General features: G+C 50.6%; 2 protein-coding genes and 1 pseudogene across 2 annotated transcripts; all 3 read right to left on the bottom strand.

The window, feature by feature from the left end:
• Positions 1–1957: 1957 nt before the first annotated feature.
• LOC123815504 lies at positions 1958–7208 on the bottom strand (annotated as a pseudogene).
• A 3249-nt stretch (positions 7209–10457) lies between these two features.
• On the bottom strand, positions 10458–15263 carry LOC123815498 (leukocyte immunoglobulin-like receptor subfamily A member 6). The gene is made up of 7 exons (XM_045833764.1): positions 15214–15263; positions 15058–15093; positions 14598–14882; positions 14151–14453; positions 13647–13943; positions 13093–13395; positions 10458–10987 (listed from the first exon to the last, which is right to left on the bottom strand). The coding sequence occupies exons 1-7, from the start codon at positions 15245–15247 to the stop codon at positions 10851–10853; spliced, it is 1395 nt and encodes a 464-aa protein (XP_045689720.1). The 5' UTR covers positions 15248–15263; the 3' UTR covers positions 10458–10850.
• Positions 15264–20479: 5216 nt separating this feature from the next.
• Positions 20480–24553, bottom strand: LOC123815503 (leukocyte immunoglobulin-like receptor subfamily A member 5). Its single transcript, XM_045833768.1, has 6 exons — positions 24520–24553; positions 24365–24400; positions 23889–24188; positions 23436–23741; positions 20763–20813; positions 20480–20616 (listed from the first exon to the last, which is right to left on the bottom strand). Exons 1-6 carry the CDS (start codon positions 24551–24553, stop codon positions 20480–20482), a joined length of 864 nt encoding a protein of 287 aa, XP_045689724.1.
• Positions 24554–26527: the final 1974 nt, after the last annotated feature.

Below are 26527 nucleotides of genomic sequence, written 5' to 3'. Positions count from 1 at the left end.
TCTTGTCTTTCTGAAGTGTTTTTCACTAGAAATTGGTGCTGTATTTTAACACAAGTTTTGCGCCAGTTGGGAGGATCCTTTTATTTTATTTTATTTTATTTTATTTTATTTTATTTTTATTACTATTCTTTGAAATTGTACGATTGAGTTTGAATTGTACTGATGATGTTCTGGATGTGGACAAACTGTGCATTCCTGAAATCACATACCTGCCTGGTCGGGATGGATGACACAGTTTATGCTTTGATGCATCTTGGTGAAATTTTGTTTAGGACTCTGCACCTGAGCTCACATGAGAGAGCTTCCTGTGAGGTCCCCTCTTTGTAGCTCCGTCGTTTGGTTTCATCATCAATTTATTTCTGGCCTGATAAACTCTGTTGTGGGATGTGCCTTTCTTCTCTGTTGCAAGAGAAATGCGTGTAAGGCTGTTGTGTGTATGTTTGTTTATCTGAGTGTGTGTTTGTGTGTGTGTGTGTGTGTGTGTGTGTGAGAGTGCTTTTGCATACAAAAGCATTTGGAAGATTTTATCAGTGAGTTTTCCCAGACTCCACATTCATTTTGTGGGAAAAGTTTGAAGTACAAGGTCAAAATGTTTCATGTAGAACAGTTCAGAGTTTCTATTTATTCTATGTCTGTCATTTTCAGTAAATTGTATTTTTTGTGGATTTCATCTACATTTTTTTATTATGTTGGTGTGAAAATGTTAGTAGTGTTCTTGTGAAAATTCATGACCTTTTTATTATAGGGCAGTAAAGCACAGCACTCTTATTTATGTCTCAGGGGTATGCGTTTCACAGTGTTCTGTTATGTATTTGAAAGGAAGGCTGTGAGATGCTGTCCTGATAGGGGTGACAAGAGGCTTCTCTCTTTGTTCTGTGCCCAGTGTCCTAGACCTTAGAAATGTGATTAATGTTTGCAAGAATGAAAATTTTTTGGCCTTCCTGATTTTTCCTCAGTAGCTGCTCTTACTGTTATGATTTTCCACCTTCTACCCTCATTGGGAATACTTTGCCATTCTTTTTGTAATTTTTTGTAAATCTTTGGTGTAGTATATCACCTATATACTTCATTGTGTCCCCACCACTCAAAGGCTCGTCTCCTTCTGTCACTGCACACTTAACACCCTTCACTTTTTCATCTCCCCCCTGCCAACACCCTTCCCCTCCAGTGACCAGTTTTTTGATGTCTATCTCTATGAGTTTGTTTTCTTTTTTATGTGTTGCTCTCTGTATGTCTGTGTATGCCCCTATGTGTGTGCATGGGTGTGTGTGTTTCATACATGCATATATGTTCAGAAGCATTTGCAAATAAAGCTTTTTGGAATCCATATTCACATTGCAGGAAAATTTTTATTACAAGTTCCATATAGTTAATACATATGACAGTGCAGAGTTTCACATCTCACCCCCATATGAGTGAAGTTGTATGGTCCTTGTGCTGTGGGGTCTGACTTACTCCATGTAGCATGACATACTCATGATGCCTCTGTGTGGCTACACTGACAGGATTTCATCTCTGTGGCTGAGCGACACTCCATCACACAGGTGCCACACCTTCATCTCAGCATGTGTGGAAGGACATTTAGGTGGTTTCTATGTCTTCACCTTTTTCTTCTCTAAGATGTTCATTCATGGTTGCTAATGTTCCATTTCATAGGACTAATGTATAACATTTACATGATCATTCATTGAAAGCATTCTGTCCCTTCCATTTTGGTTTTAAATTTACACATTGATTCTTAATAAGTCTGTTGCTTGGATTCCAAAGTATAGAGATAGTACTTATCTGTGGTTGCCAAATAAGGGGACTCCCAGAGGGTCCCAGAAGCTGCTGGGGTCCATGTCAGGTCCCCAGGCAGGCTGGGGCCACTAGTGAGTGTCCTTTCAGACAGCTCCTGTGCCTTCTGGGGTCCCTTCAGGCCCCCTCCCTAGAGTGTGGGGTCTGGATCCTTCCTCAGCTAGTGGACAGCCACAGCAGCATACACACTGGACTCATCTGGGGGCTCCTCTGATGGGGAGGAAGAGGGTGCACTTGCCTCCTGTCTCATGGCCAAGTGGGTCAGCTGGGCGTAGGTCACATCCTGGGGGGCAGCAGAGGCAGCAGCCTGGAGCAGGGGGACAGTGAGAGGGGTGAAACCTGGTTGGGGTTGGGGAAGCCTGAGGTCTGGAAAGGATGGGACCCACCTGACTGTCCATGTGTGTGTCCTCTTCTGCTTGTCTCTCCTTCATGTCCAGCAATTCCTCTGATAGGGCGGAAGGTGAGGAGGCCATTCCTTGCCTGAGCTTTGATGGTGAGAGGGTCACCTGGGCGTATGTCTCTCCCTCGGAGTCATCATGGGTCTTGTTCTGCTGCAGAGAGACAGTGAGACAGAACCAGTGTATCCTTGACCCCACAGTTGAAATCCTCCCATCATGAGTCCATGCGGTGTCAGACTGACAAGTTAAACTTCAGATCAGATGAGGTCACTCTCCTGGTGGAGTCTGCAGGGACTCCCTGAGCCTTGGGATTCCTGGTGCTTCTATGGATCTGACCGTTAACCTAACACTCTGTCTCTTGCTCTTTCGGCTCCAGCCACAGGGCTCATCTGGCTGAAGCAGCAGGTCCTGCCTCAGGCCCCTGCACCTGCTGTTTTCTCTGTTCTGTCCCCTCACTGCACACTCCACCCCCTGCTCTTGCTTCATTCCCCTTCACAGCACTTGGCTCTACAGGATGGTATTTGCCTGTTTCCAGGTGTCTCCCTCACCCACAGGGGAGCTGGAGGAGGGTGGGGACAGGCTGCTCAGGGCTGCACTGGGGCACTGACATGGAGCTGGTAACCAATGAGCTCCTGTCACAGCTGCTGGGTGAATGAGTGATGGGACCCTGGGACCTGCAGGTCATTCAGTCATTCATGCCTCCTCCTGAGACCTGGGGCTACACAGGGACAGAAGTTGAGGAGCCAGCACAGGGGACCACTCAGGAAGGATCATGAGAACAAAAGAAAGCTGTGGGAGTGAGTCACAGCAGGACGACATGGTGCCCAGAAGGACAGATCGATGTGGACGCTACTGAGAACCAGGGGAGGTGAGGACAGGGAGTGGCAACTGGAGTAAACTGGGCAACAGGAAGGTCCTTGGAAGCCTGGACAGGAGCCAGGATCTCACCTGAGGGTCCAGCTCCATGTCCTCCCCAGGTTGTGGTTCCTTCATGACAACGTCTGTGGGGCCAGAACAGGGTGTGTCTCCTGTCATGGTCCCTGCGATCTCAGGGCTGCAGACCTGCCTGCTCCCAGTTGGGCCACTAACCCAGGGGTGAGGCAGGAAGCTGGTTTGGGCTGTGTGGATTTCAGTCCCTCTGATCCTTGACTCCACACCCTTCCAAGCTGTCCCCTCCCCCATAGCCTCCTGAAATCCTTGTGTCCCCTCCCCAGAGCAGCTGTCCCTTCCTCTCACAGAGGGGCTCTTCTTGGGTGTCTGCAGGTGGTTTGGATCTGGGGAAAGAGAAGGGGTGTTAGGGGGAGAGTGAGTCCTGTTGGGGTGGGGGTTGGGGCCTTTGGGGCAGGAGTTACCTGGTCTGCAGGTCCCTGTCCTTGGACTCCAGGTCTGTGGCCCCTGCAGGAGGTCAGATATCAGTCTTTCTCTAGGCTGGTCAAAAGCAACACTCTCAGCATTGGGAGGGTCGGGATGACCCCTCTTCCTCCTCCCCATGGGACTCCAGAGGAAAGAAGGAAACCCTAACATGCTTGTGTGTACATGTCATGTTTCAGGAGACTGAAAATGATGAAAGACCACCTCACTTTGCACATCTGTGCTGATGGTGAGTATTTTCATTCTAGATTTTCTGATTGGAGATTCTGGAGAAATCTGTTTCTCAGCTGCCCTTCCCAACCTATTTATTTTCTTGCAACATGTGCTCTGAGCCCCTCTCTCCTGTGACCCAGTCACCCATTTTCTACTCACCCAATGTCCTGACTTTGCTCTGACGCCAGAGTCTAAGGAGGAGAAAGAGGATGAGGAAGAGCAACAGGGTGAGGGCCACTGAGACCCCAATCAGCACGTTCCAGTACCATTGGAGACCTTGGGCTAGAGTGATGTCATGAATGAGCCAAAGGTGCCATTTAATGAGCACGTGCTCTGTGCAAAGCACATGCTGGGCTCTGTTGTTTATTTCTTCTAACTCCTCAACCCTTGTGTACCAGGAATGGGTAACCCTCCACTCAGTCCACTGCATCTCAGAGAGGTTAGCCACATGCCCCAGGTCACCTAGCCTGTCCAGGACAGGACTGGGACTGGACCCCAGGATATGGGTCTCCTTAGCTGTCCTTCTGCTGCCCCAGATGGACACCAGCTCTGAGCTCTGGGCTCCTCATCTGCAAGGGCCTGTCCTATCTCACCTGGACCTGAGAGTCCTTCCTTATTACCTGCCCTTAGCACAGCAGGAACACGAGAGGGGTGTTTGGTGTGTGGGGAACCTGATGCCCCCTTGGATGGTCTGCTTTCCTGAGCTCTGTGAGGCCCCTTATGTCACCTAATGTCACCGCAGGCCTGTGAGCAGGAGGGGACCAGGGATGGACAGACATGAACCCAACTTTCAGAGAAGAGTAGGGACCGTGGGCCCCACAGCAGGAGCAGCAGAGCCTGGACCTGGACCAGGTCTGACTCCAGCCCTTATTCCCTCCTCTGAGCTGATTCTGAGCTAACAGAAAGGACCTGGTTGTCTCAGACCCTTTTCCTTTGTGTCCCTCTTTGTATGTTTTCATCATCACTGCTATAGAGGGGACAGTCCCCATAACATCATGTACTGGGGGGCTTCCTTGTGAGGCCCCCTCCCAGGAAGTAAGAGTCAGACTGAAAGACAATCTAAGCTCTGGGCCACAATTCTCCCCTTTTCCACTTGGAGACACTGAGGCACAGAGAGGGGAAGGGCATGTTCAAGTCAGAGCCTCCAGAGGAGCCTGAACTTACACAGGACTCAGCCTCTGTCCCCCTGGACACACCCTCCACCTCCCCACACAGACCCTCACATAGCTCTATGGTCTTGTCTCATGGGGGAGATGGAGGGATCCTAAGAGCCTCCTGGTGGTCAAAATAAGGATGAGGGGTGGGAGCTGCTTTCTCCCCACTTGAGCCTGGTGCCCCTCCCCTAAGTAGGACCACAGCATCTCCCTCCCCCATGACCAAAGGACCTGTCACCTTTCAACCTCACATGCCTGAGGGCCCCATGATCCCCCCAAGCATCACTGTCTGGTCCCAAGGCTCCCTGGGATACAAGTGTGCAAGAGTAGGGGATCTGGTTCTCTTTGGAAGCAAGTACTCTGCTAATCACCATGCTCGCCCTGGGGTCTGGGTGAGGCCATGGACACTCAAAAAGGAAGGGATCAGGATGGGTGTCTTTGGCCTCTCCTCCCTTTGCTCAGACCAAGGCATCTCCAGCCTCCCTGGGCCCCTGGAAACTGTCTGAGCCTCAGATGTAATGATGAGGATGAGGCAGGGGTGGGTTAGCTATGCTTTTCTATCCCTCTGGGAGGTGAGAGTCCCCTCATGCTAACCCTCCTTTGCTGACCCCCTCACTCCATATGCAGCCTAAAGGTCCCATGGGGACAGGGTCCTAAACTGACCACGAGGACACAGGGGTGGGGAGGGGATCCTCACCTGAGACCAGGAGCTCCAGGGGGTCACTGGGCTTTGACATCTGGAAGGGGGAGGAGCTGTTTGAGCTGTAGCACCTGTAGGTCCCGTTGTGGCCCAAGGTTACAGGGCTGATGGTGAGGTTGGCCTGAAAGAGGGCAGCCATGTCCTGCAGATGAAGCTGCTGGGGAGGATCCAGGGACCCCTCCCTGTGCAGGTGGAAGTTGTCAGCCCTGTCTTCAGATCAACACTGCAGGGTCACATTTACTCCCCAGGGCACAGAGGGCCCTGGCTGGACCAAGAGGAAGGGTTTCCTGTCCATTCCTGGGGAGAGGAGGGCTGTGATGTGCAGAGTAACCTCTCCCCCCATGCCCTTGACCCTGAGCTGAGGGACCATGTCCTTCCCCAGGGACACTGTCTGTGACCCCTGTCAGCTCCTCCCAGTCCCTCTGGTGGGCAACTTTTATCCCTATGCCCATCCCTCCATCCCTGTCCAAAACTTCAGTCCTCTCAGCCTCTATTTCAGGACCCTATTCTGGATCCCATCACCACCAAGGTGACCCCGGGCCAGAGCCCCAAGGAACACAGTCAGGACAGGGGCAGGGCAGGGCTCCTCACCTGCAATCAGGATGTCCATGGAGGCACTGGGGGCCGACCACACATAGGAAAGGTTGTGTCCACTGTAGCACCTGTACTGGCCCCTGTCGGCAAGGTACACAGGGCCCCGAGTGAAGTTGGGGCTGTGCTGCACATGGAGATGCTGGGGGTGTGTCTTCCCCTCATCCTTGGTCAGAGAAAATCTGCCAAAGCCAGGCTCTGAGTGACACTGGAGGGTCAGGCTGTCTCCAGGCAGCAGCAGGGGGCCTGGCTGGGCTGAGAGGGAGGGCTCCCTGTACACACCTGGGGAGAAGGTCATTGTCACTCAGGTGACACACATACCCACTGCCCACTGGGGCTGCAGGGAGAGCTCTCACTTGTCCCTCCCTAAGTCTCCTCCCTCTGGTTCTGTCCCCAGTAAACCCCTGTCAGTGACCCCACAACCCCCAGGGCTTTACTAGGCAGGTTTATATCAGAAATTTGGGGCCCAGGAAAAAATTGTAGCCAAGTATGGGCCACCTCACCCGTGACCTCGAGGCGTAGAGGGGCACTCAGGTGTGACCACACATTGGGGTTGTAGCTGGCAAAACCATAGCATCTGTAGGTCCCCCATGGGAGGAGCTCACAGGGCCCACAGGAAGACAGCCTGCCACCTCCTAGCATTGGAATTCCATTCCAAATTCCTGCGTTAGGGCTGCTGAGCACCTCTCTCCATCAGCAGGAGGAAAAGGCCCTGTGTGGACTGTGAGCTGCACAAGAGGGACACGTTCCCTCCTGAGTCAACCACTGGGTCTGGATGGGCTGAGAGGGAGGGTGTGCTGTCCACTCCTGAGGGAGAAGGAGGATCTGAGTTAAAGGAGACCATCACTCCACATTCACCAGGTGTGTCCTATGAGGGGTGAGACCCCCCTAAAGCCACACTCTGACCCCTTCAGCCTCTGACAGGAGCCCACAGTGCAGAGGAGACCTGGTTTCCCCCTTACCTGTCACCACCAGGAGCAGCATATCACTCCTCTAAGACAGCATGTCCCCAGTGCTATTTGCACTCTGGTATAGCCCTGTTTGCTCAGAGGTCATGTACCGAATGATATACCAGGTCTTATTGCTGGAGTCCTGTGAGATTCTCTTATCCGAGGGCAAAGAAACCTTGTTTTCATAGAAAATGTAGCCATCTGCCTGTAGAGACCCCTGACACCCGATGGTCACAGGGCCCCCCTGTCTGACCCTGGGGCCTGGGTCAGCCCAGATGGAGGGTTTGGGGAGAACTCCTGGGAAGGAATCAGACCAACAGTTTCAGGGGCTGTCCTTGTCCCCTCTGTTCCCCAGTTGTGACTCCAAGGACCCTCCCACACTGGTTACCATCAGCCAGACCCACTGTGTGTCCCCCGGCTGCCCAGGGGCATCATCGTGATCAAGCAGGAGGTCTGGGGGAGGACTCACCTGCCTGGATCTGGTCCCAAGGGCCCCGACACAGCCCTGGAAGAGAGTCCCTGTGAGATTATCCTTCACCCACACACAGAAGGTCCTGGCCTGGTCTGGGCCCCTGCTGAGCTGATGTCTTCTCTCCTTAGAATTTCTGCCCCCTCTGACCCTCCTGAGTCCTAGATCCGGGAGTGCAGAAGAGCCTAACTTCCATTTTTCCCCAGAACTCACCAAGACTGCGAAGAGCAATGAAGGTCAGGGTCATAACACTGTCTGCTAGGGTTCCCAGGGGTGCATATGACATAAAATGTCCCTGAGCCCTGCAGGGCAGACAGACACACAGGCTGTATCAAGGTCCAGGCTCTCTGTGACAAGTCACAGTTTCTTCCTTACCTGCAACCTGCCCTCCCTGAGGGGTGGTGGAGGAGACAGCAGGTTCTGGCACCTTTCAGACCAGATCTCAGTCTCAGCAGACCCCAAAGGTGCTGCCTCCACCTCATGTGATGCCCAAGTCCAGAGGGTGACTCCTTTCCCAGAATATGAGGGCAGAGGATGCCGGGCAGGACTCAGGAGCAGCCCAGTTCCTGTCAAACTTCTGACTCTGCCTGATTTACAGCCCATGTTACCATGAGCAATTCACTTCCTTTTCCTGAGACAATGTAAATGCAAAGTTTCTTCCAGCCTTTCTCCATTCTGGCATCAGGCTGATGTTTACTGATCAGGTGTCCTGTCCAGCACAGGACCAGCCCAGGGGGGTGAGAGGACATCACCATGGACCAGAAAGAGGGTGATTATTCTAAGAGCCATGAGTCACCAAATTGTATGGTGTCCTGGTCACACAGGGCCTCTGCTCCCTGCACGCACTATTGGGTTTGATCTTTAAAGTTACAGAAAAGAACTCAGTAAAAAACCATGTGAGCAGATGGGTATTTTCAGATGATACCACTATGTGGGACTAGACTGTAGTAAGATTTGTGGATAATAAACAGTGATAAAACTCCAACACCATAGGATACCCCTTGATGAGTTAATCAGCATTCTAAGTGGTTTGTGAGGCTTTCTTATGAAATCTTAAGCAATCCCTATCACAAAAGTGTGTGTAGAGTTGAGTGAGAAGTGCTGGAAGACTTCTTTGTGTGTCTTGGTCTAGGAGGTGTGCAGTGGAGTCTGCACAGAGCAGACTGGCTCAGGGGGTGCCCATGACAAGCCCGGTGTGTCCATGACCCAGGTGTGTGAGTCTGGGGAGGGGAGGTGGGCACTGGGAAGGGTCTGTTTGTAGGACCAGTTGTCTCTGCTTGGGATGGAGAGTTTAGCACACCCTGATCCCCAACAACATGGAGGGTCAGGTGGACCCACTTGGATGTTCTGGAGCAAGGAGGAGACCTGCAGAAAGGCTTTGTACAGGGAGGGTCAATGACAGGTAAGTTCAGGTGCATCAGAGTAAAACCCTCAGCTGGGAAGGAGGGTTCTCAGGAGGCCAGAGAGGCAGCTGATGAGGTTGTACCCACATGATGTCCTGGGTCTTCACCTTAGTGTGACTGTGGAGGGGAACTGGGTCTCAGAAAGAGAGGCTCAGGGTCAGAGTTGTAGGTGTGCTTATCATGTGGTAGGAAGAGAAGGAAGAGCTGAGGGTTTGTCTGATCTCTGCCTGGGTGGTCTGAGGAGCCAATGGTACTGTCCTAGGACTGACCATCCACTGAGGGGCTGGAGGCTTGGGGAGTGAAATACAACATGGTCACTTGACCCACTGCAAGAGCCACCCACTGTCCTGACCTGGAGTGTGGTTTGGTCTCTCCCTGTCACTTCCTCTCTCTGACTTCCTCATCTCTGTGAGCAGGAGACCTTCTCTCCATCCCTCCCATCCAGACCTCTGAGCATGTCTGCCTCCTCACTGCCCTTCTCTGTGAGAAGTAACCCTGCATCTGACACTGGTCACTCTGTCTCCATGTGCTGGGCAGAAGCACCAGTTGCAGACAATTCACAGGTTTTCACCTAAGACAAGGGGAAGCATTATTGATAGTTCTGAGCCAGAAACCTCCGCTCTCCCTTTTCCCTCACTGCAGACAAGGGTGGAAGCTCAGGTCTCACAGGTGTTTTGAGAATCAGTGGAGCCTGAGACATGAAGAGGCTCCATCTGTGTCATTTCTGGGCCTGATTAAGACATGGGCTTGAGAGAGTTGTGGGTGGAAGGGCTACTTGGATGCAGCATATGTATCCCCCTCTAGCCATCAGGGGGCATCAGGAGCTACAGGGCATCCTTGGTTGAATGGTAGGTGAGTCCAGACTGAGAGGAGACAGGAAGGATGATGCTTGTCCTGGGACTCACCACACTCAGGAGTGAAGGTGGGAATCCCACCAGGGGTTAAGGCTGAGCACTAAACACTGAGGGCATCTTGGACCTGGTGGGAGTCCTGCCTCCCATGAAACTGCCTGGGGATGTGGGGCCACTTCTACAGTAATAAGGATCCACAGGGAACCATGGCCCTTTTGTTATATTTCTTTCTAATGGCATAAATTCATGTAACATACAATGGAGCATTTTCAAATATAGAATTTGCTAGAATCCCATATACACAGTGTCTGAACCACAATTTTATCTGGTTTTAATAAGAAATTTGTTTTACACCTCACCCATATAGCACAAACTGTCAGTCTCCCATCCCTCCACCTCGTCAGCCCCAGGCCAAGCCCACCTGACTCCTGTCTCTGTGGGTTTCCTCCTCCTGGACACTTCGTACAAACGCAGTCACAGAAAATGTGATCTTTTCTCTCTGGCTTCTATCATTTAGCTGCAGAATGTTGACATTCACCCACCAGGTGACAGGTGTTGGTACTTTGTTTTTATGGTTTAAAAAAGCCTCCGGGTTATGAAGACAGCAGGTTTTGTTTAAATGAGTGGGATCCATCATGAGGGGGTGTGTAGATGTGAACCCAAACCAGCCATGTGGGGCAGCCCCTCAGGTCACAGGGATGAGAACAGAGGGACAGTTAAGTGGAGTCAGTGAGGATAAGGAGGGACAGCCCCACAGTGGGAAGGAGGTGGTGTCTCCACAGGAACATGGCTCACGTTTCCTGTCCCCAAACCTCTTCTGCCATGTCTACTCCCCTAGAAACATCAGCAGACAGTTTCCCACCTGTGGTCCAGACTGTCCTTCCCCACCTCCTGGGTCATCAGATGGGCTTCACGTTCCCCCCACTCTGAACGGTGCTCTGTCCCCTCTGTGTTCATGTCCTGGCTGCAGCCTGGGCCATTCTCTCACTGTCTCGAGCCTGAAACAGCAGCACCCCAAGGACCACGAGGACCAGCACAGCTGTGGCCATGCAGATGTGATTCTCCACTGTGTAGTCTTGGGGTTGGGAGGCTGGAAAATGTGGAAACAAAGGTCAGCATCATCAGGAACCCCCAAATCTCCAAGACTCTGGTGTCCCCCGAGGCTCTCCCCTCCCCTTGATGTCAGCATCCGTGGGATGTTTGATCCAGCTCTGGCTCCCAGCTGCCATGACAAGAGTGAGCTGTGCACAAAAGCTCAGGATCAGGGAAAAAAAATGGTCTCAGTTCAGGAAAAATTTAGAGCTGGTTGTTCTGTGCTTAGTCTAGGACTCAAGGCCCAGAGAAGGTCATAAGGAGGCAGGTCCCCAGAAGTGTCTAGTCTGGTCTTCAATAGGGAATAACTTCTCCTCTGTGGGATGTAGGGAGGGGGCAGAGGAGAAGGGGGATGGGGACTTTGGGCCTTGGAACATGGGGTCAGAGGTCATTCAGGGGCCCAGAAGGGGCAGGCCAATCATCTTCTCTCTCCTTTCAGACAAACTCTGGGAATTCTGGCAAGATTCATTGGATGGATGGTTAATCCTGTCATGTTTACCCCAAAACACAACCTCCATGCACTGCTTATCAACCCTGCCAACCAAGGAAGCCCACAGTTGTGGTATTCACACTTTCAGGAACAGAGAAATTGCCCCAAATTATTGTCTTTTGCAAGCACCAAAACTAGGCAACTATGGGAATCTGCTTCTCCATTTTGATATTGAAAACAAGATGTAAAAAATGATTCCCTTCTATTCTAATTCCAAAGGTCCATGCAAAATTCTCAATATCAGCTCACACCATTTGGAAAATGCACATGGACAATAAATGTTATTCATTTGCATTAATATCCAAGTGGTTGAAAGCAGGAAACCTTTGTAACATGTCTCATGTAGTTATAAATCAGAAAGCAAGATAATTTTTAGGCAAAGTGTATCGGTTGCTAAAAAAACTCTAAGGAAATCAGAAAACATATTGAAAAAAAGGTCAATAGTTCATTGAATGTAAAATGCAGACATTGTAATGAGTTTGCTTTGAAATAATTTGGGCTTTGAATAAAACTGTTTTTCAGAGGTAAAGCTGTGGAATATTTTACTTGGTCATTTTATCATGTGGAAACTGTAGTGAGACAAACAGCTGTACAGTCTGGAAAAAGTGAATTTACCTTTCACTCATCATTATTATAATTTTCTCATTGTATCAGTGAGATCAATTGAAAAACAAACTGAAGGGAGAGAATTTTAGGAAGCTGTACTGGTTATAAAATAAACATGCCCAAAGCAATAGCTTTCCTACATGTACTTATTACTATTCAGATTGTATAAAGGAATCAAACAGCTTACACACAAATTAAATTATTAGATGTGCAGATCTGAAAGTTGGGTGGAAATTTACTCACTTTCACAAATACCCATCAAAGTGCTTCTGAAGTTCACTAAAACCTCATTTGAAATGTGTGTAATACAAAAACTTAATAATAACAAGAAGTAATTCCCTGCGACAAATGTCTGAATTTAGTCTTCTCTATGAAAATAGGAATAGCATTATAAACATTTGAGGATTGACTCCATATAATGTAAATTAAGCTGTTACTCTGTATACTGACACACTGCACAGAAAGTCCTGGGAAAAGAGCAGGAACAGACAAGGGCCCCCAGAACCACACAGGAGACAGGGGAGCCCTCAGTGTGGGTGGGAGCTCCCAGCTCCTCCTGAGCCTGGCATAGCCCCTCCTCACTCTCAGGTGAGCACTGAGTGCTGGAGGGTCCAGGGCAGCACAGGGGCCTGCAGATCTGGACACCCAGGGGAGGTGAAGCTGCTCTCTCTGGAACAGGGTCCAGTGGGGGCTGGGACCCCAGGGCCTCCAACTCTGAGATGAAGATGCAGGAGGTGAGTGGGGGAGGGGATCTGTCCTCTCTGCTCAACCTAATCAGCTTTCTCCTCACTTCTCACACCTCTCACTCCACCCTCCTGCTTTTTCTTTCTGCTGAGATTCAGAAAAGGGGGCTCAGGGTTGGGAGGCTCTGTGTCTCTCCATCTCTCAGTGGCTAGACTCCCCTCTGCGGAGCCTCCTGCATTCCTCACTTATTTCTGTCCCCAAATCTCCTAGGGACTGTGCCTTGAGCTGAGTGAACACAGAGAGAACAGTGCCAGGGGTCTCACCTGAGATCAGGAGCTCCAGGGGCTCACTGGGCTGTGACAGCAGGTAGGGGCTGTTGTGGTTTGCACTGTAACACCTGTAGGTCCCCCCCTGGGCTGAGGTCACAGGGCCCAGAGAGAACTCTGCCTGGTGCTGCTGAGCTCCAGACTGTGATCTCAGACGCAGGGGGAGATCGGCTGCCCGCTCTTTGGTCAGAAGGAAAGTGTCCCTCAGGCTCTGTGACTGACACAGCAGGGTCACCTTCTCTCCTGAGGCCACTGTGGGGCCCGGCTGCACTGAGAGGGAGGGTCTGTCAGGGAGCCATCCTAGAGAGAGGGGGGTGGGTAAGTGGCTGCTGCCACCTAGTTCTTACCTGAGAGTCACCAGGCCCCTTTCTTAGGACCCTCCTCTCTGTCTGTCTTTGTTTTCTGTGAGACTCCCCCTCCCTTCCCATCCCCTGAGCTGTCTCCTTCTCTCCCTCGGGTCCCCACACCTCTGGTCCTGGAAATAACCACTCAAGACCCCCAGAGGGCCTGAGCAGACACTGTATCCCTGACTGAACCCCCTGGCTCCTCACCTGCCACCAGGATGTCCAGGGGGTCACTGGGGGCTGACCACTCAGAGGATAGGCTGTATCCACCATAGCACCTGTACTGGCCCCCGTGGGAGCTGGTCCCAGTGTCCAGGGGGAAGTCACCCTGAGAGAGCACAGCCTGGGGCTGCAGGACAGGGCTCTGGGGGAGGTCGTGTCCCCCTTCCTTGGACAGAACAAATCTGTCATAGCCGAAGTCAGAGCGACATTGGAGGGTCAGGTTCTGTCCAGAGGCCACAATGGGACCCTGCTGGGTCAGGAGGGAGGGCTTCCCTGAGCCACCTGCAGGGACCAGACAGGAGTGACAAGGCTGCTCCTCCCATGGACCCTCCAGGACTGTCCCCAGGTCCCCCTGACTCTCTGTCTGTGGCCCAGAAACCCCTGTGCTCCCCTCACCCCACCTCTCACATGGGGCTCCCCTCACATCAAGAGCCCCAGGAAACTCTGGAGACTCAATCCATGGATTGGACCAGAATGCGAGTTCCTCACCTGAGACCAGGAGCTCCAGGGCATCACTGGGTGGTGACCACACCTGGGGTCTATTCCTGTTAGAGCCATAGCATCTGAATGTCCACCTATGGGTGGGTGTCACAGGGCCCACAGAGAACAGGGCCTGGAACTGCCCACTGGACTGTTGCTGTGAGTCCATGGTCCAGGACAGCCTGTCTTCTCCTTCCTTAGTCAGAACAAATTTGCCGAATCCCTCCTCTGAGCGGCACTTGAAAATCACACTCTCTCCTGAAGTCACAATAGGGCTGGGCAAGGCTGAGAGGATGGGTTTGCTGTAGAATCCTAGGAGAGAAGGAGGTAGCTTGTTAAATGGGGCTCATACCTCCCTCATGTCTGCCAGGGCTGGGCTGTGAGGGAGAGGCCCCTGAGAGCATCCTCCTTCCTGAGGGCAGAGCCTGAGGCTGCGATCCTTGGTTGTCCCCTCACCTGTCACCACCAGCTCCAGGGGGTCACTGCGCTCTGACCAGCCAGTGGGGCTGAGATAGGAACACTCATATCTCCCTGCTGTGTGCTCTATCATCTGTGTGATAGAGAACTTGGCCTTGTCCCCGGGATCCACTGGCTTCTGTTTGTCCCAGTGCGTTGAGATCCCCTCTTTATCCAGATGGTACTCCTTAGCCTCCAGAATCCCCTGACACCAAATGGTTACTGAGCTCCCCCAGTGGATCACAGAACCTGGCTCAGCCCAGAGGGTAGGTTTGGGGAGGGTCCCTGGAAGGAATGAGGGGTTGAGTCAGAATATTTCCTACCCCCAGTGCCCAGCTCTCAGCCCCAAACATCTCTGATGTCCATCTGTGATACCAGAACTGGCGTTCCTCATCCCCACCTTTCCAAGGACTGGTCTCCAGTGGGGAGTGACACCTGGGAGCCCTGGGGACAGACTCACCTGCCTGCACAAGGGTCCTCAGGCCCACACGCAGCCCTGTAAGAGAGTCCCTGTCAGAGATTTGTTCTGAATCCTGAGCAGAACTGTCCTCCCCAGGAGCTTCCTGAGTCCTGGGGTCCTGACAGAGCAGGGCCCCCCTCCCCCCTCATATCTCACCAAGGCAGAGCAGGGCCGTGAGGGTAGGGAACATGGTGTCTCCTGTCTGAACCCAGCTGTGCAAAAGGAAGAGACTACAGTGTCCTCAGTGTAGACAGACTCACAGGGTGTGGTGACTAGGAGGTTGGCCACCCCTGTCACGAGGTTGTCACGTCAGCAGTCCTTCAGGAAGGGATCAGGTTCTCACCAGGAGTTTGGCTCTCATTCCTGTGATGGAGAAAGGAATAGACCCTCAGCCTCCTGAGACGCCTCTTGCAGGTGAGGTGACCCAGGGCACAGCCTCTCAGGTTAGAGTCTTTACCACCAGATCCCTTCACCCTTAACCCACATAACAGCCCCTCTCTGTGGGTCCTCCCCATGGACAGTGGTCACCCAGGCCCTGGAGATGCTTCAGGAACACAGAGGTCCCTGTGTCTGCAAGAGCTCAGATCAGCAGGGACACAGTTTCCTCCTCACTGTGCAGTTCAGGCGAGCGTCATTGTGACAATGAGCACAAAGGACAGACACAGGGAAGTGAGGGAAAGACACACACCCCTTTCCCAGGCCCCAGAGTGAGGCTTTCTTTGTATCGCAGCCACCCTCACCCACTTCTCATTTCTTCTTAGCAACAAAGTCCACCCACCTTCCTGGGGACAAGCCTCTGAGTGATCCCTGCCCCCTCAGTGCCCCTTATTTCCTGGTTCAAGTCTCCTCCTCATGCTGTGGTTCTGCCTTCAAGCTTCAGGGGACACTGATGTGGGTTACAGTCCTGATTTTTACTTAAAGCAGATGTTTACTTAAATACTCATCATCCAATGTCCATGTGTCCTTGACTGGTAATGTCCTGTCTCTGCCTCAGTCCCCCTGAGGGATTCTGGATAATGCTGCTACAAATCCCAGTCCCCACAGTGGTTGTGAGTCAGTGGATCTGGTTCATGGGAGGGAGACTTCCATTTCCAGATGAGATGAAGACGTGAGTGGACTGGGACATGAGAGGATCAATATGTCCAGGGCCAAGGCAAGACGATTGGACTTGCTCGAGACCATGTCTGCTCTGAATACCAAGCCCAGCTACTCGCAACAGCTCTAAAGTATGTAGGCACAGACACGTGAAGGAAAGAGAAATGTTCCCAAATAGAGAGGAAACCACAGTGGAGAAGAGAGACTGACACTGAGTGGGCCCAGTAATCAGGACTATCCACGAGTCATAGGGAGGAAATCCCCCCCTGAGTGGACAGAGAGGGACCCCAGATCCTCAAGGGAAGGGGAGCAGGGAGCAGGTGAAGGCTGGAAATGTGGCTCCTGCCCCCTGTTTCAGTGGAGGCTCTGGGATGTCTCTGCCCACTCACCCAAGTTAATGGTCAGCAGTAAGCAGTCTCCCCATGTGTCCTATAACAGACTGAGTCCAGTATGTCAGCCATAGGTGTCTGTCCCGTGTATGTGTGAGGCTCCCATTGGACCACCCTGGTGGGCAGGACGCTGAGTAGATGCTGAAACTGAGAGAGAGAGTGGCAGGAGATAGGGAGTCACAGCCCCTGCTCAGCGTGGCTTCCAGGACAGCCCTGGAGAATCTGAGGGAGACCAGGTGTGTGAGAGGAGAAACTTCCTATAGGAGTGAACAGTAGAGAAATCCTAATAGTGACAGACAGTTCTATGGACACCATTTGTTGACACTGGGGAATGTCACATGCAATGAAAGAGAATGAGTAAGAAATATGAGACCAATGGGAGATGATCAGGTGTAAATATCTAAAAAATAAAGGCAAGATTCAAATTCTGAGCCAATAATATGAATTGTTTTATGTAGGTGAACATAATGATTTAGAAACCTTAGAGATGAGAAAACCCAATAGATGGACACATGAAAGTAATTCTTCCCATCAAGGATGAGGCAGAGCTCAACGGTTATTTATGACAAAGGAGTACAATACAGAGGAAATTTCCAGAATGCAGCACAGAGAGACCAGAAGTGGAGACTGAAGGTACTTGGGGACTAGAGTGAGGAGGGTGGACATCATATGTATGGTGTCAGAAAGAAGTGAGTGTGACATTTGGTAACAGGTCAAGAGATAAATAATCAAACATTTTACTGAGATGAAGAAAGACCAATCTAGTGTTAGGGGGCAGGTACATAAAAATGAAATCTGTATCTTCACTTTTTGTGGTTAATGAAGATAATGAAAGTCAAATAAAAACACAAAAACATATCCTACACCCAATTTTATGCATCAGAAATGGTTCATTTGAGGCCCTAGCTGGGTCGCTCAGTGGGTTAGAGCATCATCCCAATATCCAAGGTTGTGGGCTTGGTCCCCAGTCAGGACACACACAGGGAGCAAGCAGTGGATGCCTCATTAAGTGGATCAACACCTGATGGCTTCTTCTCCTTTTCTGCCCCACCCCTCAAATCAATAAATAAAAAATATTTTTACATGGTTGATTTTATTTTAATGTGAATTTCAACTCAAAAATAAAATCATAGAGGACTTGCCTGAGGTCCTAAAAAGTCCTAAAATTATTTTCTAGAGGAAGTGCACATCACCATAGTGACAAGCTCGCTGGGACCAGGCGTCCTCATAGCAAAAAAGACACCATAACACAGTGTGGACACACATTCCAGGAGCATATTGTCAGTGAAGATTGTGCACTGAGCCCCATTAGCTTTAAGTAACAAGGTGAACATGTCAGCCAGGCCAGTCCCTAAGTGGGAACCTGTGTCTCCTCCCAACCCCAGCCTGTGAGGCTGCATCTCCAGGAGAGAGAACAGATTTCTGGGAAGAGAGCCAGAAATCTGTTCTCTGTTTTCTCTACAAGGAGTTGAATCACACACTTTCACTGGAATAGTAAAGTGTTTTCTGGTTCCTTGATAAAACAAATGAGCCTGAAACAAAGGCATTTCCAGAGAAGCAAGTTTTTAGATATTTTCATATTTTCACACTTGGTGAAAGGAATAGAAAGTGATGTAATTCAGTTAGAAGAACAATGACACCAAACTGGAGAAAGTGAGATGCAAGAGTGAGGGAAAGTGGCAAAAAATAATTTAAAAATACAGTTTAAATCTATGTTGTGACTCAGACACTTATATAATATTTTATGTCAACTTTATTGAGAGGTAAAACTTATCATAAAAGAGGGAAAGGAGATCACATGCTACACGGATGCATCTGAAGGACAAGTAAAAGGAACAATCACAGAACAACAAAACAAAACAAAAGCTACATGCAGATTTGTCAACCCCATCAGAATTACTACTGGACTACAGAAAAAACATCATCCAGAACTTCTTGCATTCTAGCTGAACAGAAGTCCCACAGCTAAGGGTGCAAAGAAGAAGCCACATGGAGACTAGGAGACACAAAACGGGCTGCTCCCACACCCACATGTGGTAGACAAGAGTCAAGAGGGAGAGCTGTTGAGTCAGGGGACGGCTGGAGTCCCAGGCAGTTCCACTGACAGGACCCACACATAGACTTATTCAGACTCACTCCCTCTGAGCTCCAGTCCTGGGGAAGCAGCTTGAAAGAAAGCAGGGATACACAAGGATGAACTGAGTTGTCTGGCCTCAGGGCAAGAGGTAGGGGGATAACTTTCTGCCAACAGAGGTATTGACACAAGATATGGTTCCTTTGATGGGCCCTCCCTACACAGCTTGCAGGCAAGTGCTATACCTGAGTCTGTATCTACCTGGATAACATTCTTCCTACCACTGTGGTGACTCTCTGAGACTGCACCACACACAACTCAGAAGTCCACCCAAGCTTTCTGTTGTGGCTTTTCCATACAGGTGGCCTCTGTTGCCTCATACTTCACACTTCCCTGAAAACTCTCAAAGCAGTAGCACCTGAACCCTAATCAATGTCCTTGTGAATGGTGCCCATGTACACATGTTCTCTAAGGCAGGTACTTAAAGGTAGAGCTGTGTGACTCTAACTGGGTAAGTGTAACGTATCCACTCAGTTGGTGACTATAATTTGCACTCCTACAAGTGATGCATTAGAATTCCATCTGCTCACTGTTCTCTCCCCCAAGGGATAGTAGGATTTTCCCCTCGGCATCTCACCTGGATGCACTGGGATTGTGGTCTCTACTTTTGTGGAAAATCAGTTACAACACTGAAGTAGAAATAGCCATTACACATAAAAGGGAAGGCAGCTTAGGTGCACTCTGGGGCTGTCAGACTGGTGTGACTGGTGTCCCACCCTGGCCTGTACAGTCTGTGAAAGTCAGTTTGTGAGTCACTTCCCAACTCTGCATCAGAACCTCACAGAGGTACCTCCAAGTTGGCCACAAAGAAAACATACATACCAGAAATGGGAAAATGCCAAAAAAACAGTGTTTTATTAAGTGGAATTCAATTAATCAGTAATAAAATTATGTAGTTTTCAATGTACAATTCTCTAACACATTATTTGTACACTGCACTGTGTTTTTAACAATGGGTTGTTCTCAGGCAGTGCAACTCAGCTGATCCCTTCAAACAAAAATGGTTTGATTTACCCCAGGCTGGTGTGGCTGAGTTGGTTGGAGCATTGTCCCATAACCAGAAGTTTGTTGTTTCCATTCCCAGTCAGGGCACAAACCTAGATTGCAATTTCCATCACCTGTCCAGGCACATATGGGAGGCAATGAATCAATGTTCATTTCTAACATCTGTATTTCTCTCACATCCATATATCTCTTTCTCTCTTCTACCTCTCCAAAAAAAGGAACATAAATATATTTACTTCCAAGGATACAACAATAGCCTTGATTCCGAGTGAAGAGGTTCTTGGGGAAAGTCCACAGGTGCCATCTGAGGAAAGGTGAAGGCACATGGGGTCCAGAGAGGGTGCTAGGGCATCATTTGAGACTTATCTCTTGTGGTCTGAATGTTTGTGATGCCAGCTCATGGATTCATTAAAATAGAATGCATGCTGTGAACTGAGTGGATGGGCACTTCATATGAACCTTAAGGCAGCTGTAATTAGAAATAGAGAAGAACAAGTTTTCTGAAAGTGCAGGGAGGTGTGGACGTGACCATGCCATGTGGGATCAATGCTAATTTAACTGAAATGGGAAAAGGTAGGAACCGGTCACATGACTCAACAGTGGTTGGGAAAGGATGGGCTGAATTTAATGGAAGAAGTATCTAGACCTTCTCCTCCTGCATATGACTAAAGTGTACTCCACATGCAGTGAGCTTAATACAGGTCACACAGCATGTCCCAGATTATCTTCCACAACCTTGTGGGGACATGACTTCATTTCTAAGGTTCTTACTCTGACCTGTGCTCCTTTACCTCTGTGTTCAGGTCTTGGCGGCAGCCTGGGCCATTCTCTCACTGTCTCGAGCCTGAAACAGCAGGACCCCGAGGACCACCAGGACCAGCAGAGCCACGTCCATGTGGATGAGATTCCCCACTGTGTAGTCTTGGGGGTGGGAGTCTAGGAAATGTGGACAAAGATGTCACAGAGGTCATAGCAGACAAAGTCATCCCCCCGATCCTGGATGCCCACCCAGCACATTAGTCTGACCCTGACAGACAGGACCCTCTGCACCCAGCCCCACAACTGAGGATTCTCCTACTCACTGCTCGTGTTATCTGAGCTGTTGTGTGATGGGCTGATGGTGTCAGCTGCTCCTTGAAAACCATAAAGACATGGGCGCATGAGGAGTAGATGCCACTCAAGCCAATTGTTCTCAAAACTCACCCATTCCTCATGATGTGAGTGTTTCCAGCCCCTTCGGGGACCCTCTCTCTGCTATGAGGGTCCTGTCTGCTGTCATGGGTCCTGTCAGTCTCCCAAGGACTTCTGAGTGCACACTTTGCTCCTGAGGCCCTTTGGGACATAGGTTGGCTTTGCCCCAAGAATTCATGTTTGGTGAGAAATGTGGTCTCTCATTACAGAACAGAGGACATTCTTCTAATCCCCCTGTTCACTGTGGGAGACTGAACCATCCAAGATCACTCTTGTGGAGATGAGAGTGTATATTTGTTCAGCAGCTGAGGACTCAGGCTCAATGGGTAGTCTCATTTGTACACACAGATATAAATGGGGTACTCGAATAATTCCGGAGATGTATGTATAGACAATTTTATGAAAAATACTTCAAAATGTATCTAAAGTCTAAAACAAATCTTGTAAAGCATCTTTATTTTTTTAATTTCTTTTTAATAAAATATTGTTTTTCTTTTAAAAATTATTTATTTATTTATTTATTTTTGAAATCAGAAAGAGAGGGAAACATAAATGTGTGGTTTCCTCTTGAGCGCCCCCTATTGCAGACCTTACCCACAATCCAGGCACGTGCCCTGACTGGGTATCAAATCAGTTACCATTTGATTTGCAGGCTGGCACTCAATCTACTGACCCACAGCAGCCAGGTCAAAAGGTTACTTTTCATAATAAAGGGATAAATTTAACATAATCACTGTGAAAATAGGAGTAGATTTACCTTTTTAAAGTCAGAAATATCTATAACTTAAATTTACATATAGAAGCATTGCTTTACATTTCTCAGAAAACATGCCACGATAGAGGTGTGGGCAGACATGTAGAGAGCAGACATGAATTTCACAGCGTATCTGGACAGGAACCCCCAGTTCCTCATGAGCCATCCATAGCCCCCTACACTTAACCTGAGTCTCATGTGAGCACTGAGTGCTAAGGCCTCCAGGTGAGCCCAGGGGTGTGCAGTGATGTCCACAGGTGGGGGCACTTCTCCCCATAGGAGAGTGTCCAGAGGGGACTCCACCATCCCCCACAGCAGCCCCGCCTTGGCCCAAGCCACCTCTTGCCCTGCTCTGGGAGGGTTCAGGGACTCCCATACAGGTTGGTGAGTCCACTAAAGGTCTCTGGAAATGAGGTGCCAAGGGAGAGCCTAACTGTCCTCTTTCCAGCCCTCCTGACTTCTCCTCCTCCATAGCCCAGCTATCTTCCCTGTATTACAAGACAGACTTGGACACCAAATTCTGCACACTGACACCAGGCATACTATTCAGGGGCTTAGGCTTTTGGTGGAAAATCCCACAGATTCAGTGTGGCAGCAGGAAGTTGGCACCCTCACTTGGAATTTCCTAATCCTCACAGTCTCCCTGATATGAAGGCTTCTGCTTGCTAAGCTGAGTCCACAGTCTGGGTGGACCTGCTCCTCCACACATCTGTCTCCCTGAGCTGTTTCATCTGTACAAGGTCCCAGTTACTAGGACAAGCAGGACAGGCCTAGAGAGGGCGGGACCAGGAGCAGTTGCCACTTTTTCAGGTGCCCAGAAAGTCAGAAATGGGCATGCCCCTGCGGTTCCTAGTGAGGCAGCTGTCCTTTACTCAGGTGGGGAAAGATCTTCAGAGCTCACCTCCCTGGGCAGGTGAGTCCACACACACTCTGCCCTCTATCCTGGGGGTCCTGCCTGTGGGGTGTGCGTCTGGAGAGCAGCGCTGCTCTGGTTCTGAGATGGAGACACCAGAAGGCAGTGGGCTGGGACTCTGTCCTCTACTCCAGTCCACTCTCCCTTGCCTCTTGGCGTCACCATCCAGCAAGGTTGTCTCCCTCCCTTGTTCAGCCTTGTCTCAGCCTACAGGGTCAGGAGGTGCCAGGGGTGGGAGTGCCCACCTGCTTCCACCTCTCACAGGATGACCCTTCTCTGTGGAGCCACCTGGCACTCCCATCATGCCTTAGACTTTCCTGAGGACAGGGCCCACAAGTGACCTTGCAGCCAGAAAGGACAGGTCCAGGGGCAGCTCAACTGAAACCAGGAGCTCTGGGGCCAGAAACTAGATGACATCCTGACCCCAGGGTGCCATGGCAGCCTTTGCCACTGCATCCCAACCACAGGTCATATGCCCAGGTTAGGTAGTGGAGGGCAGAGGCTGCCTTCTGCTGACGTGAGCTGGGCTGCTCCTCTGTTCAGCTGGGCTCCCAACATCTCCCTCCACCATGACCACCTCTCCTGTCACCTGCCTCCCTTACCCCTGGACAGGCCTCACTGGGCTGGGTTGAAGGGCAAACCATCAGAGACCCTGGAGCCTCGTGGCTCCCCTGAAATTTCTACCTACTGACACTCAGAGCCCCAAGACACTAGCCTGACCTTGAATATCTGAGTGACATTAGATCCTCGGAGAGACTCAAAGACCAGACCAATGGCTGGTCTTTGTCTGTAGACAAGGAGCCCCTGTGCTCCCCTCACCCCACCCTTCACATGGGGCTCCCCTCCCAATCCCCTGTCTGGTGCCTCACTCATGGATGGGAACAGTATGGGACTCACCTCTGACCAGGAGCTCCAGGGGGTCACTGGGTGGTGACCACAGCTGGGGGGTGTGCCTGTAATAAGCATAGCATCTGAAAGTCCCACTCTGTCTGGGGATCACAGGGCCCACTGGGAACAGGGCCTGAAACTGCCCACTGGGGTGTTGCTGTGAGTCCAGCGTCCAGGAGAGCCTGTCTTCTCCTTCCTTAGTCAGAATGAACCTGTCAAGATCCTGCCGTGAGCCACACTGGAGGGTCATGTTCCCTCCTGAGGTCACAACAGGGCTGGGCAAAGCTGAGAGTTTGGGTTTGTAGTAAAATATGCCTAGGACAGAAGGGGGCAGCATATTAAATGGAGCTCACACATGTCTCACACCCCCCAGGGCACGGTTGGGTGAGGGGGAGATCCCTGAAGAAAGTCCCCCTTCCTGAGGGCAGAGCCTGAGACCAGGAAACCTGAGTGTCCTCTCACCTGTCACCACCAGCTCCAGGGGGTGACTGCTTTCTGACCAGACATGTTGGCTGAGATAGTAACACTGATATCTCCCTGCAGAGCACTCTGTCATCTGTGTGATGGGAAACTTGGTCTCGTACCTGGGATTTAGTGACTTCTGTTTGAACCAGGGCTCTGAACTTCCATCTTTATACAAATGGTACTCCTCAGCTTGTAGGGTTCCCTGAGACCAGATGGTCACTGAGGTCTCCCAGGGGATCACAGCACCTGGCTCAGCCCAGAGGGTCAGTTTGGGGAGGGTCAGTTTGGGGAGGGTCCCTGAAAGAAATAAAAGGCTGAGTCTGAACATTCCTTACCCCAGTGCCCATCTCTCAGCCCCCAACATCTCAGATGTCCTTCATCTATTGTCCCAGAAATGCAGTTCTTCATCCTCAACTTCCAAGGACAGGTCCCCAGTGGGGAGTAACACGTGAGAGCCTTGGTGACAGACTCACCTGCCTGCACTGGGGTCCTCAGGCCCATGCTCAGCCCTGCAAGAGAGTCCCTGTGAGAGATTTTCTCTGAGTCCTAACCAGAACCCTCCTCCCAGGGAGCCTCCCAAGTCCTGGGGTCCTGACAGAGCAGGGTTTCCCTTCCCCTCACATCTCACCCAGGCAGAGCAGGGCCGCAAGGGTGTGGGGCATGGTGTCTCCTCTCTGAACTCAGCTGTGCAGAAGGAAGAGACCACGGAGTCCTCAGAATAGACAGCCTCACAGGGTGTGGTCACTGGGAGGCTGGCTGTCCCTATCGTGAGGTTGTCACATCAGTAGCTGAGCAGAAAGAGAGACGGAGTCTCCTCAGGAATCTGACCCTTATTCCCATGGTGGAGGTAGAAATAGATGCTCAGACTCCTGAGGCAACCCTTCCAGGTGAGGTGACCCAGGACATGGCCTTCCAGGTCCTCCTCCATGAGGTCTCCTTCACCCTCAGCCCAACCATCAGCCTGTCCTAGGCATCCTCCGCATGGACAGTGGTCCCCCAGGCCCTGAAGACATGCCAGGAAGACGGGGGTCCCTGTGCCTGAGGAGCTCAGCTCAGCAGAGACACAGTCTCCTCCCCACTGTGCAGTTCAGGTGAGTGTCACTGTGACAATGAGCACAAAGGACAGACACAGGGAAGTGAGGGAAGGACACACGCTTATTCCCCTGGCCCCAGAGTGAGGTCTTCTTTCTATCCCAACCACCCTCACTGACTTCTCATTTTTTTCTTAGCAACAGCGTCCATCCACCTTCCTGGGGACAAGCCTCTGAGTGATCCCTGCCCCCTCAGTGCCCCTTGTTTCCTGGTTCAAGCCTCCTCATGCTGAGGTTCTTCCTGCCTTTAAGCTTCAGGGGACATTAATTTGGCTTAGAGTCCTCATTTTTACTTACAGCAGTTACTTATTTAAATAACCATCAACCATTGCCCAAGTGATCTGTGTGCTATTGTCCTATCTCTAATGCCCAGTTTCCTCACCTGAATCCTATAGTCACAAAGCCCAGTCCCTACAGTGGGTGTGGGTCAGTGGTGCTGGTTCATGGGAGGGAGACTTCCATTTCCAGACAGATGATAATGTGAATGGGCTGGGACATAAGAGGATCAAGGTTTCCAGGGTCAAGGGCAGGATTGTAGCACCCACAGGAGAACTTGTATCCTCTGAATACCAAGCACAGCTACTCATATATAGGCACAGACATGTGCAAGAAAGAGAAATGAAAGTTCCCCAAAAGGAGAGGGAACCACAGTGGGGAACAGAGACTGAAACTGAGTGACCTCTAGTGACCAGGACTATCCATGAGTCATAGGGATGAGATCTCCCTAAGTGGACAGAGAGGGACTTCAGGTCCTAACAGGAAGGGGAGTCAGGGAGCAGGTAAAAGCTAGGAGTGAGGTGCCTGCCCGATGTTTCTGTGTGGGCTCTGGGATGTCTCTGCCCACTTACCCAAGTTCATGGTCATCAGTGAGCATTTTTTCCTGTATGTACTGACACAGACTGAGTCCAGTACGTCACCCATGGGTGTCTATCCTGTCTGTGCAAGTGAGGCTCCCATTGCACAAGCCCTGGTGAGCAGAATGCTGAGCAGATGCTGAGTATGAGAGAGTGGACAACATGGGGCAGGGGCAGCTGCCACAGCCCCTGGTCAACCTGACTCTCAGAAGAGCCCCTAAGAAACTGTGGGAGATCAGGTGTGTGAGGGGAGAGACTCCTACAAGAGTGGACAGTGGAGAAATCCTAATGGTGACAGACAGTGCTATGGATGCCATCTACTAACACTGGGAACTGTCACACACAATGAAAGAGAGTCAGTAGAAAATATGAGAGTAATGGAAGATGATCACGTATAAATACCTGAAAAATAAAGGGAGGATTCAAATTTTGAGTCAGTAATATGAATTGTTTTATATAGATGAATATATGAGTTAGAAATCTTAGAGATGAGAAAACCCAATAGATGGACACATGAAAATTATTCTTCCCATCAAGGATGAGACAGAGCTGAAGGGCCATTTGTGACAGTGAAGTACAGTATAGAGGAAATGTCCAGAATGCAGCATAGGGAGACCAGATATGGGGACTGAAGGCACTCAGGGACTAGAGTGAGGAGGGTAGACATCGTATGTATGGTGTCAGAAAGAAA

The sequence above is a fragment of the Phyllostomus hastatus genome, unplaced genomic scaffold, assembly GCF_019186645.2.
Source record: "Phyllostomus hastatus isolate PE091 unplaced genomic scaffold, TTU_PhHast_1.1 phas_contig_181, whole genome shotgun sequence".
In the NCBI taxonomy this organism is placed as follows: Eukaryota; Metazoa; Chordata; class Mammalia; order Chiroptera; family Phyllostomidae; genus Phyllostomus; species Phyllostomus hastatus.
The sequence above is the reverse complement of the archived record's forward strand: the minus strand, read 5'-3'. Positions and strand labels throughout refer to the sequence as shown.